The 13,997-nt window shown below is 31.0% G+C and overlaps 1 protein-coding gene across 1 annotated transcript; it reads left to right on the top strand.

Moving 5' to 3' along the window:
* Nucleotides 1–5,679: 5,679 nt before the first annotated feature.
* Nucleotides 5,680–12,078, top strand: LOC132543149 (uncharacterized). The gene is made up of 5 exons (XM_060206615.1): nt 5,680–5,761; nt 7,771–7,861; nt 9,293–9,417; nt 10,880–11,086; nt 11,579–12,078. The coding sequence occupies exons 1-5, from the start codon at nt 5,680–5,682 to the stop codon at nt 12,076–12,078; spliced, it is 1,005 nt and encodes a 334-aa protein (XP_060062598.1).
* The last annotated feature ends 1,919 nt before the right edge of the window (nt 12,079–13,997 follow it).

Genomic DNA, 13,997 nt, shown 5'->3' on the forward strand with positions numbered 1-13,997 from the left:
GTATAAAACCTGGTACCACAGAGAGCGTCGAGACTATAAAGGAATTGCGGTATATATAGTGACATACAATTACTTCTGAGTTCGCTCCTACATTTTGACTGAAGTAATTGTGACCGGTCCTAGTTCAACCAAACGAATTCTTTTTGTAGTCATTGTAATCTTATAACAGATATTGTCGCCTCCTTTTCTTGTGAAGTTGCAAGTAAACCATGCGTTGTGATCCACAACATGACTAATATTATTGTTATTATATATTTTGGAGATTTTAGCTCTCATATCGTTTACATTGATTACAACTGGAGTGTATTGGACAACACCGTCAAACTCTATTTTTTGGATCTGCGCGTTTTCAATTTTAATCTATTGAAGTATGTATTCATTAGCTCTTAAATGATACTTTAAATGATATATAACATAAGGGCATCGGAATTTGATAATATTGACAAGAAGAAAATAACCAATGACTCTACAATACACCCCTAATGTCATAAAAGTAATTCACCTACCAATGATTGTGCCGCTTGAAATGCGACTTAACAGATTATATTGAACTTTGAAGTCTGCGTCATGTGGATAATTTAGCACAATAGTATAAAAGAAACAAGTAATACACTAGTAGAGGTTCATATATGCATACAGGTTGTAAGATATCAATTCAAACTTGGAAGTTTGAGTACTTGACAATTGGCTTTACGGGATATTTATGCATTAACTAACGTTATTTACGATAATTAAACACTTACAATCTTATATTACCGGCATATCTAGTACATTGCAGCCTATATCAGTCGTTATTTCTGTAATAACGTGATTTTCATCACGTGAACAACATATACAGATAAACGATATCGAACGTACCAAGGTTATAGATCCAGTTTAAGACACCAGTAATTAGACTAGATCGTGCCCATTACACGTCAGAAGTGTACATTTTTAAACATTGGATCAATGATCACGGGTTATGTATATATTAGACTAGCACTCGAGTCTCTGCAAACTAAGGTCATTTTTAGAGACTATATCAATACAACCGTCTATTTATAAACCCGTTCTACACGATCTCGCTTTTTGAAATCATCAGAGCAAAGCGAGTGGAGGTGCACCGTAGGTATATATGTGTAGGGTAGTTTATACATTTGTCAGGTAAATACAGGATAATCAGCTTTATCGCTTCTTTAGTGAAAAATAGACTCTCCTTTTTAACTTAAAAATTATTCAAAATAATACTTTTTATCTCTGTTGCAGTTAATGCCATTCAAATGAAGTAGGTCATGGGTAGAACTCCCTTTATGTTCCCCATCGCTCATTCACATTCAGAATCTGACTGGCATATCCGCGTGTGTATTACTTTTGTAACCCGGTACAATGAATATACATTGCTCAGAGAACACATATAATGACACAAGCGTATTTAGTCTTCAGCAATACCCGACCAGTGAAGCCTGGGCATTGTACAAGATGGCGTAATTAAGAAAGACAATGGACCGATCTAAATAGCACCATCTTTTATACTATCAGCGACGTTTCTTGAATGGACGAAATGTAATTTCGCGATTCTCTTGAACCCGTAGAATGTTAAAAATGGTGATTTTGACCAATGCGGAAGTATTGTTTTCAATCCCCAGACTGGAGACGTCTATAAATCTTCAAGGTAAGAATAAATTACTGGTGATTTTCATATATATCATCATTGAAACATACCTGTGTATTCATAGATACCTGTTACAACTGTCAGTACACATACCATTTGTATATAGTTCAGTTACAATGCCTGAAATATCGAATATTGGAAATTGTCATATTGTTCACCTTGTTTGATGATACGACTTGCATGAGTTGATTACAATGAGAAACACTTACTGACATTATACTACATACTACAAACGTGGCGTGTAATGGGACATTCAAAAAATACATTACATTCAGTTTTATCTATAGAAAGACTATACATTTGATATGATTGAGGAGTCAGGGGATTTTACATTTACAACAGTCTAGTTTCTTGTGCTAATGGTAGGTACATGCATATCTTGATTGGATTTATTAATGCCAAGTTAATGCTAAAATTGTCAAATCAGTTTAAGTTCAGCAATGACAGAGATGGTACAAAAGACACATAAGTGAATATCACTTTTCAGTATAAATTATAACTTACATACAGTAGAGCCAGTTATGAATAAACTGCATGTGTATGTTTTGTAATCTAGGACTCGTCAGTACAAAAGGATGTTGTTTTTACACCTTTTCTGTCAACAAACTAGACATAAATAATATAAAATTATCTATGTTTATATATAAACTTTACAACTTTCGTTATTCATTGTCATCAGGACTAACAGCGAGTATAATTCTGAGTCAATAGTAAATATAGAGGATGGGTTGAGTCCAAAACAAACTGTTAAGCACTACAGTGCTTTCTTACAATTGAATATCATATGATAAATGAAAACGATTTGAAAGTATCAGAAAACACGGTGGATGATGTACATTTCTGTTCATTTTAGAAAGCATTTTTACATTGTAAACAAAAGCCATTATTGTGTAAGGATCTGTAGTGATGTCTGTTTATTGAACAGTTCGAACAACAGACAAATGTTTTCTATAACGATTTATGACGCTGCGCAGTATTGTCATATAGATACGTTTAAATATCTACATCATTAATTATTAGGCATCATTAACAACAAATCACACATGTATGATGATCTGACCCTGTGTGTTGTATGGTCCTGATGAAGCTAGAAATAAGTCATATTTATAGTTTGAATGGGATCAAGAATCCATTACCTGCTTACATTCCTTAGTTCTTTAACCAAATTATTTATCTTGTTTTAGACAATATTTAAAAAACAAATAAATCAATCAATCCTAATTCCGTTTAAGTCCGTAATTAATTATTTGAATACCTTAATCGTTGTTGTTTGTACATACATTAGATCCTTATGTTCGGAATGGATTTTGATAGCACTCTATCCAAGTGTTATTGACATGCTAATCAACAAACAGCTGATTCTGAAAACAAATCTCAAATGTAATATCTTTTGTTTTATAATACTAATCCAAAGTTGGTATGATGATACAATAAGATAGATAATTTCCAATAAGTTTTCTGAACAAATAAATGTTTTATGTCAATTGTCAAGGACAAACTAATAATATACATATTGCTGTATGGAAAATGTAGCATAATGCACACAAAATTGCAAGCACAAAACCTATTAGCAATATTATGTGAATTTTATGTAAATTTTAAATATTTTCATCCCTAGAATACTTGTTTTTAAACTTTAATACAAATTCTATAAAAGAAATAAATAACAATTCTGCTTTAGCAACCGCGTACAAGAATTCCTAAATGTGGCATACAAGAAAAATGAATAGATTAAGAAATATTAGATATAATGTGGAAGTATATAGACACCTTAAAAAACATGAAAGAAGTATATATGGTCAGATTATATGCCATGAATTAAAAAAGGTGGACTAACTCTAAACCGTAGATTTAAATAGATATGCTCGAATGACTGGAAAAAGTTAATCCTGCCACATAACATGAACACGAGACACAATCTTAAAAAAATTATATGACCTATTGAGACTTAAACATTTACATAACTTAAGCATCAGTCTTCACTAAACCGAAACGAGTGAACTTTTTGTACCAATATATATATTTACTAATATATATGATAATTTTAACCTTGATATTATAAACTATGAGAGAGAAAGAGATGAGGGGGTTACATATTTAAACTAGGCAGCACGAAACTATGTCAATTTTGAAATATTTGCAAATATCCAACAGCGGTTCCGTAATCAATGTTTAAATCAATTTGGATTTAGAACAAAATACATAATGGCAATTCCGAGTACGCACACGGAGTAGGTTTAGCTTATTATGTAGGTTTAACTCATATTATAGTTACTTCTATACTCACTACACATATCAACTCATATTATACATACTTCTATACTCACTATACATGTTAACTCATATGTTAGTTACTTCTATACTCACTACACATATTAACTCATATTATATATACTTCTATACTCACTATACATATTAACTCCTATATAAGTTACCTCTATACTCGCTATATATACTAACTCATATTATAGATACTTCTATACTCACTATACATATTAACTCATATGTTAGTTACTTCTAAACTCACTATATATACTAACTCCTATATAAGTTACCTCTATACTCACTATATATACTAACTTATATTATAGATACTTCTATACTCACTATACATATTAACTCATATGTTAGTTACTTCTATACTCACTATATATACTAACTCATATGTTAGTTACTTATATATATACTCACTATATATACTAACTCATATGTTAGTTACTTCTATACTCACTATATATACTAACTCATATATTAGTTACTTCTATACTCACTATATATACTAACTCATATTATAGATACTTCTATACTCACTATACATATTAACTCATATGTTAGTTACTTCTAAACTCACTATATATACTAACTCCTATATAAGTTACCTCTATACTCACTATATATACTAACTCATATTATAAATACTTCTATACTCACTATACATATACTCATATGTTAGTTACTTCTATACTCACTATATATACTAACTATATATTAGTTACTTCTATACTCACTATATATACTAACTCATATGTTAGATACTTCTTTATTCACTATATATATTAACTCATATATTAGTTACTTCTATACTCACTATACATATTAACTCATATTATGTATACTCTATACTCACTATACATATTAACTCATATGTTAGTTACTTCTATACTCACTATATATACTAACTCATATGTTAGATACTTCTATACTCACTATATATACTAATCATATTATAGATACTCCTATACTCACTATACATATTAACTCATATGTTAGTTACTTCTATACTCACTATATATACTAACTTATATGTTAGTTACTTCTATACTCACTATATATACTAACTCATATGTTAGTTACTTCTATACTCACTATATATACTAACTCATATGTTAGTTACTTCTATACTCACTATACATATTAACTCATATGATAGTTACTTCTATACTCACTATATATACTAACTCATATGATAGATACTTCTACACATTAACTCATATTATAGTTACTCATACTCACTAAATATGTTTACTCGGATTATAGGTACTTCTGACATATCCTACAATTTTTCGTTCAATATTCTAGAATTTTCAATCGACTTCAGCTTTTATAAAACAAGGGAGTATCATTTAACAAATGAAGAATGATATTAAGATCATTTTTCGTTATTTAATATTTTGATTAAAGAGTATTGCTTTGGAGATTGATTTTATATTGGACGCGCCATTTGATAGAGGTTTTGAAGCGTACTAATGGGGATTTGTATTGCTGTGGTGATATAGAAGCTATGTCAATGTACACGAATGATACATGTGATGTAGCATCACTACCGAGACCGCGGAAACAACATTATGATGTAGTTTTTCACTATTTTGCTATATAAAACTGGTGTTCACCCAGGTGTATTTTGTTCATCCTTAAAGAACGCGTTGGAAAATGTTGTGGCAAAGATACGTATTAGAATAATTAATAAAATTGGTGTACACTACGTGTTACTGTATGACGTCATAAAAACATTTTTCTTTTGCAGTGGTATGGAATGTAGTACGGCTGCACTCATCACTTCAGCTCATTTTATAGCTGCCTGCTATATATTTCTCTGTCTGTTTGCCTTAGGTGAGTTTTTCGATAAAACAGTATTCAATTGTAGTTTTGTAGTATCAAATAAAATAATGATTAATCTCCTACTTAATAATGACATGTTGATACAGGGAAACCAAACATTGTGTCCTCACATGTATTGAATAAATAAATACCAAAAGTGGTTTTCATCTAAGCAAATTTGTGAGTTCCTTTGTTGTTTAAAATACACCTGTTATTGAACAAGGGAATTAAGAGGGTAGACATCAATTTTAGTCATTGTTGCCTTGTGTCTACGTAACCTCAGGTAACTATCCAAAGGACCATTGTTCGACACTTCTATCACTATAACTTTCTGTTTCTCAGGAAACAGGAAAACGGTTTGGTCTGTGATCTTGTGCTTGTGTCCATAGGCACAACAGTTTTCCCTAACTTACTCCAGTGGGCATGCGACAGGTTTTACGTTCATTGTTCAGTGAGGTTGTCACCAGCTATTATTCGGAGAAACCTCTACAGAATGACACGGCCGTTATCGTGGCATTAAAATACCAAAAACGCAAACATTTTTAAAACTATAATTCATATTTAATTGCATTTATTTTGTTTTACAATTTAAATCCATTCAAAGAAAAACGGTCATGCAGACACTGTACTGTGTTTATGCAAATATTTATGTCAAAGTCTGTTAGTTGTGACAATAAACAATCAAACTAAAAACCTTATATATGTTAGGGCGTATAGTGTGACATGATGCGCTACTCATTGTTCTCTAGATGGCATCATCTACACCACTTGAAGTGTATATTATGTTATGGATTTTTTTATTTTTCAAAATTGTCAATTGTCGCTAAAGTAGATTTTTTTCAGTACAACATAGAAGCAAATCTATCGGATACAAGATATATCACAGTGTTGATGAAATGAGAAACCTTTTTTTCAATGATGGTGTAAAATAAATAGTTGCGATCAATCAAAGCAGTGAATTCTTTTCTCTGCATTGAAATTCGCCGATTTTCCTGCTCAGACATAAATGAAGCGAAGGTTGAATAAGATGGTTTTCCGTCAAATCCTTGTTAATTACGAGCTTTCTCTAATTTGATATAAAATACAGTTTTGCAATCAATTCTTAGCAGATAACAATTAAAAATAGTAGAACACCACGTTACGAAGCCTAATTAATTCAAAACAATATGTTCCCTACTTTGTAGATTTATTGGAACTTAATATCAATAAATAGTACTGATACCAATAAGGCACAATAACATCCATAAAAACGTGCAAAGAAAATAAAATCAGGTGTTCAAGAAGGGAAATGGTCTTCCGCTATGCACATGGATGTTGATCAATCGTAGTAAGTAATATCGCGTTCTAAAATGAAAACAACAAAATTGTAACTAAAAGAAATATTAAAGAGCACAAACAGGTCCAGTTTTATATCAACCAAAGAAACTGAATATTTCCCTGTGTTGGGTACCTGTTATCAACATTTTCCAGGAAAATCATGATACGTCTATTGGTCTTTGGTTACCGAATCAAGGGTGAAGATATTCAGGAAAATTTCCCGTAAATGTTGTATTGTTGTCAAGAACATTTGAAGGAAAACGATTATCGCTTTTTGAATATCAACTCTCCCATTATATCCAATAAGAAAAAGAAATACGAGAAATTGTAATATGAGAAACCTTCATTCTGCTCAATGGTGAACCAATCGTGCGAAGTATGGTCCCTGCTTAGGAGCGTACAAATATTGATGTAAAATTTCCCTAGATAATCATTATGGAAAAAATTGTTTTCCGACTTTCCACAATCTCACGAACATATGTTCCATTTCTTTCACTTATGTTTGATTTTTTTTTTTTAAAAAAAACTCGAAACAAGACATCTTCAATGAAAACCAAACGTTAATGTATTACTGGAATATATATGATTAATATCTAACAATAAAAAAAACAAACATTTTATTCATATTTCATGTAACCTAAGTAGAAATGTACCTGTTGTGATGTTTTCTAACATCAGGGACTTGTTATTGTTTTTGTTGACAGGAACCTGTACAAATGATTGTCCACATGATGAACAAGTAAACAATACACCTAAGTACCTCACATCTTACGGATATCCAAACATGTATAAACGGTAAGTTATTAAAATTTTGCATACATTCTTATATACAACAAGCAGTACAGGAAAAAATGCTAAAGCATAAATTGATATTTTAAGATACGCTCTGTAGAGTGTCTGATACATTATAATGTGTTTTTTCACAATGCTAATATTTGATTTTCGACCTATTACAGTCTCAGATGGTTATCTCCAGTCCTAAAACACCCCACTAAAATATATGCATAAAATGTATAATTATAAAATATAGATACATGACGTGTTAACTGTATGTATTTTCACATATGCACATCTCGTGTATTAGTTCTAACTTTTATATGTTACAATATAAACAAAAACACCTGGAAACATAGCTGATGGTAATCAACTTAAGGCCTATATGTACACAATGAGATTTCAGGCCAATGATACAACATATTCTGAATCATCAAATCCTGGATAAGAGTAAAGAACGAATGAAGTACGAATATAACAAGAACATTTTTTTTTATTTCATTACATAACTGCATTTTTTTCTTGATTGACCGATTCTAAATCATCTTACCTTGCTCATGCATTATTACAATCCTAAAAAGCACCTCCGGATTAATAAACCATTCCAACCTCATTAATCAATAGCTTCTAAAAAACAAAAACAAAATACCAGCACGAGAAACTTATCAGAATTGCTTAATCGATTTTAATGATCTGTATAATGAATACAGTCATGTTATGTTGTTAGGTATCAATTCAATTTTGCTGAATTTTAGTAAATAACAAATTATCGGTCAAAAAAAAATAATACTGCTTCAGTTCTATCCAGTATATTCACTAACAGGAACTTTCGTAATTTGAAAATGTTATGTAAATATCATATTATCAATCCTGTGGTATATAAATACGATGATTTATTAATCACCGAAAGTGATAGTTCCATTACATTTAGATTTAGGAAGTATCACTCTGTCCGGTCGATAAAACATTCCGGATATTGACATGAAAACATGTTTTCGAAAGTTGTATAATACGTCGTGCAGTAAATATATTTATCGTGTTTTCGTCGAATTGTAAATGATGTGAAATAAAGACAATGTTGTGTTGTGAAGAGAAGATATTATCATTGTAATGTAATCGTAACCTTCAGTACATGTAATTTGATAAACATGTGTAAGTATATAAAGATATACATTTTATTTCTGTTAAGTGCTACTTAATGCTAATAATTTATCAGTGAACTGAATTGATAGGTAAATCAATGTTTTGTATGGTTTTCTGTATCGTTGTTTGAATCATACTCTATGATGATCAACATTGTTATTATGCCAAGAAACCAAGACCATATAATCAAGAAATGTAAACATATAAGAATTTGTGACGTATCATTTACTTCTGTCAAACCCTAAAAGAACATGTAATAGAATGAATTGTATTAACTTTAGAGTTTATCGAAATAAATCTAATTTACAGAAATAAAGACTGTTATTGGAGGTTGACTTCGACGAATCCAAACAAAAAGGTTAAGATACAAATACTGGATATTGATATTGAATACGACCAGTTATGCGAGTTCGATTATCTGGAAATATATGATGGTAAGTATAATTTTGTATAATGGAACATATTAATTTATCCACTTAAGCAAAATGATGGTATCATGTCAGTATTTTTATATGTTCATCAAGAAATAAAAGGACAATACCAATATGTCAACATAATTCGTCTCATATACATTTACACCAAAAAGGCAATAATCTGCGTATATATTTTAACATAAATCCTCTAGAATACAGAGTGAGATAACCGCTAGCGAGATTAGGAGTCACAAACTCTGAAAAAACTGTAACCATGAAATCAATGGTCATTCAACATGTATAAAGGAATAATACAAAAGCAAGGAATGACAATTTTCAATACATAAGAAAAATATACAATAGAGGTAAAATTACAACATACAAGATTTTTTCCAATAATTTATTATCTCATTTATTCATTCCTTCATTAGAAATGAATGTTATACATCCACGTTGTACATAAACTTAAATAGGGGATTTACATAGTACATTGTTACCAGAAAGGATACACAGTTAATATGAAGTCAACTAATTGTCTTCCATTCGGATTGGCTTTATGCCAACTGTATGGTAATAGTTAATTACTTATATATCCATCGTCAAATATATATTGAAAAAAAAGCAAATACCAGGAATGCGTCGTTTAAATTCCCGGCTTAAAAAAAGCTGACGCCAGCAAGTTCAAATCCGAAAATAGTATACTTCATTTTTGTCATCATCAATAGCAATTGTATGAAATGATAAAGTCACAAATTAAATCAAATTGATTATAATTAATAATATAAAAGTGTAAAATACAATTATTTAATTGTTTCATTTTTTAAATAAAAGCAATTTACGGCTTTTAGAATAAAAAAAACCACGAACATTATACATGGAAGTTGATCCTGTCAGTATGTGACGACATTTTGTTTGAAACGGATTCTGCATGTGTAATTTGGATTGTACTGACTGTAGCAGACAGAGTTGACAAATTTGGTAGTGAAGTACATTTGTATGCTATGGTAATAAAAATATTTTTTGGCAATATAACATGTCTGACAATGAACTTGTTTTGTTATAAGTTGATTGCTCTGTAAAGTTACTAACATTTCTGAAGATCTTACGTAGAAAAAGAAATTGTCTTGTTTTGTTTACCTCTAGAGACATCTAAATTTCAAACACCGACCGAATCAATGTAAATGTAGTCTACCGTTTTATATCCTACAATTTGGCGTAGTGACTATTTATAGGCGAATACAACACAGTATGTAAATATTACATTTATATCTACCAGGACTACTTCTTGGTGGACGTCTCACCTTGGCGTCTGGATGAGAATTTATACGCTGAGCCAAAAGGCGGATTTCATAGCCTGATATACTCCCATCTGATTTACACTAAACGATAAACTGGTGTTAGAATGGAATTAAACTTACATATCTTAAATTGGTAAAATAATCATTATCTGTAAATAAAATGCACTACACGTTTTGCTTGCCAGGTTACAATGACAGGAGCCCATCCTTTGGAAAGTTCTGCGGGAAAGAAACCTTCACGATTGTCAGTTCTGGAATGTACTTATATTTCTATTTTCATACGGATGATGAAATTAATGGAGAAGGGTTCAAATTTAAATACAAGACAGTAGATTTTAGTACAGTCAGTAGCAGCTATCCACCCCCTCTGGATAAAGATGAAAAGGATAGACGTAAGTGTATAAACATTCTGTTTTACCTATGTAGCATACGTCCTTATTAATATTGTTTTCTTGTCTTGTTTATTTCTTTGTGTTTCTCTTCTTATGGTTCTTTTGCCGTTCCAGGAAGTAAGCTACTTACATATACGTACATAACAGGAGGATAATGTCTGTGCTTCCTGTTAGATAAAAAAACTATTGCAAATATTCGGCAAAGAGAGAAACACATACAAATAATATTCTATTCGTGGCTTGTATAATGTATATGTTATAAGGATATTTTATTTACAAAACATGAAACCAAAACTTCAAAATAAATATTCTATTTATAAAAGGCATGATGATACCGATGTCTCAAAACTGATAATCCACAGACGGATAAATTGCATGTAATATTCCTATAGCGTACTTACATTTACATCAAACAAGCAGTTCTTTATAAAATGGAGTTTTAACGTTCAATGTCTCTTTCTATTTAAGCTTTGGACCCAGGCAATGAAAAAGCATTTGGCGGTGCTAAACTCTCAACGTTAGTGGGCGGATTGCTAGGAGGTTTGTGTTTATTAGTAGTCGTTACAGCTGTCTGCTGTATGTGTTCTACGAGGATTTGTCGACGATGTCGTCTTAGAAACAATGGACGTCAACGAACGTCGGTATCCCCTCATTCTAGTGTGGTAGAGATTCCCCAACGCAATCGGCCACGTCGATCGTCGCCACCTACGATATCACAATACAATACCAGACGTGCTAATAATAATATATGGAGTACAGAACAGAACTTTCCAATGGTGCCTATTAATCCACCTCCGTATAGTGAAACAGAGAATCAGCCAGTGTACTTAGTTCACGGAGTTCCTGGATACAATTCATACTTCCCTCCGTCCTCACCGCCTCCTACATATTCTTGTGGGCTAAGTTCGGATTCTAATCCCCCAGCATATGATGATGATAGAAATTCGCCGCCTAACTACGTTCCGGATGAGGAAAATCCACCACGTTACTAATCATTTTCTAGTTGTCTCTCTGTTGCTCAAACAATCGTCGTTATACACAAAACAATGCCGGCTGGTTTCCTTATTGGCGTTAAGACTTTGTAACACATGTATAAAAATGTAGAGATCAGGTTATACGGATAAATAGTTAACTTTTATAATTTTGTTGATATTTATTTGGATATTTTTATATTGTACAATATGTTATTTTTTACTGTGATATGTTTTGTATCAATCTAAATCTATTTATAACTGCTCTATAGAAGAACGAGCACGTTTATTCATATCAAGGCCCAGCATTTACTTGAAACTCATATATGACTGATCGGGATATCAATCAGGATGTCATTATTTAAGGAACAAGTATGCACCTACCTTTTGCTACATTTATATATAATTTTATCATATTATTATATCTTGTCATATCGATCACATGATAAATAGTATTTAGTACTCAGATGACACAATACCAAGCATTGTAGAAAACATGATAATAGCGAAAATAAGAAACGAGTTAAGATATTACTCCTTACTGATTAAAGTTGAGTGATTGATTATTGCACTTAAACAATTTAGAATGGTACCACTGTCAGAAGAGGAAAATGTTATGAGTTTTCTTGTTCAAAACGACCTGGTTTTGAAAGAATTGAAGTAATTTCCAAAGGAAAAATTGTGTACATATATTAGTATGTTACTATGTTTTTGTGTAATTTTATATAATTATATTGCTTACATATAACATATTTTATAAATGAATGAGGTATCTATTTTAAAGTCGCTATGTCCGTATACCTTTATGTAAATGGCATCAGCAGCAGAATAATGCAAATATCTGATTTTATAATTGTAATATGGCTTTCATCTATTTATGATCATAAAAATACATATATAACAATGTATTTCGGTAAAATGAATTAGAATGACTGGTAGTTGCAAACTTTTACTCCAGTTGTATCAAGTATTCAATTCAAAATATAAATCAATGATGGCGGACGACATATCAAAATTTTTGAGTTTGATCATTTGGAAGTATAAAAGTATAAACCATTTATCAATAGAATGTCTTAATAAATGTTGGACATGCCGGATTTGTGTTACGTTAAAATTGAAGCAAGTTGACGACAAATTCCCGCCAAAAAGAAACAAGTAATGTTTCCACAATTGCAATTCATTCCAGATCTGCCTTATAATGCAGTGGAATATATAATAAATTAAGAATGATTAATGAGCATTAGCCAAAAGAATATCAAATCAAGTAATGCCGATGATAATGATCATGTACAGCGAACTTTAATTTCTATGTAAATTTCCTGTTTGTATATAAGTAATTTTACAATTAACGTCATCTTTGGATTTTTATATCATTTTTTATTTTTGTATATGAATTGACTTGTAGTGCATGATTTCTGTTCTAACTGTATTTTACATGATTGGAGTTACACTTTTTGACTGTGATATCTGTTTTCAGTATACATTATTAACTGCTGGGCGGTAATCTTGAAAGTATTATTGTGCATATTTGTACAATTTCCTACATACAGGTATTGAAATTATGCATCAAATGTTTTAAAAATAATTTCTACCTGGCAAATTCTTGATATAATAAATGTCAAGATTATTACACGGAAATGTTTTGTTTTGCTTTACATGTGATAATTACACATTGACTGCCAACACATTGAGTGATTACAAATGATCATACATGTGCGACAAACAAGTAAACCTCTGGTTGGGATTGATGAAAATATTTTACACCAGAAATATGTAAAATTTAGTGTCCCGTTGTATTTTCTTAACAGAAAATTACCTCAGTAATATCTTCCTATTATTCCAAACTCATTGCGTTCCAAGTTCCAAAGTGAATGTAGATGACCTAACAACTACTCGTTCTTTGACCTGTTCTAGTTTAATTGTTCCAGCTGAGCACATAT

The sequence above is a fragment of the Ylistrum balloti genome, unplaced genomic scaffold (genome assembly GCF_031769215.1).
Source record: "Ylistrum balloti isolate Yb309-2 unplaced genomic scaffold, AGI_CSIRO_Ybal_v1 Utg369742, whole genome shotgun sequence".
In the NCBI taxonomy this organism is placed as follows: Eukaryota; Metazoa; Mollusca; class Bivalvia; order Pectinida; family Pectinidae; genus Ylistrum; species Ylistrum balloti.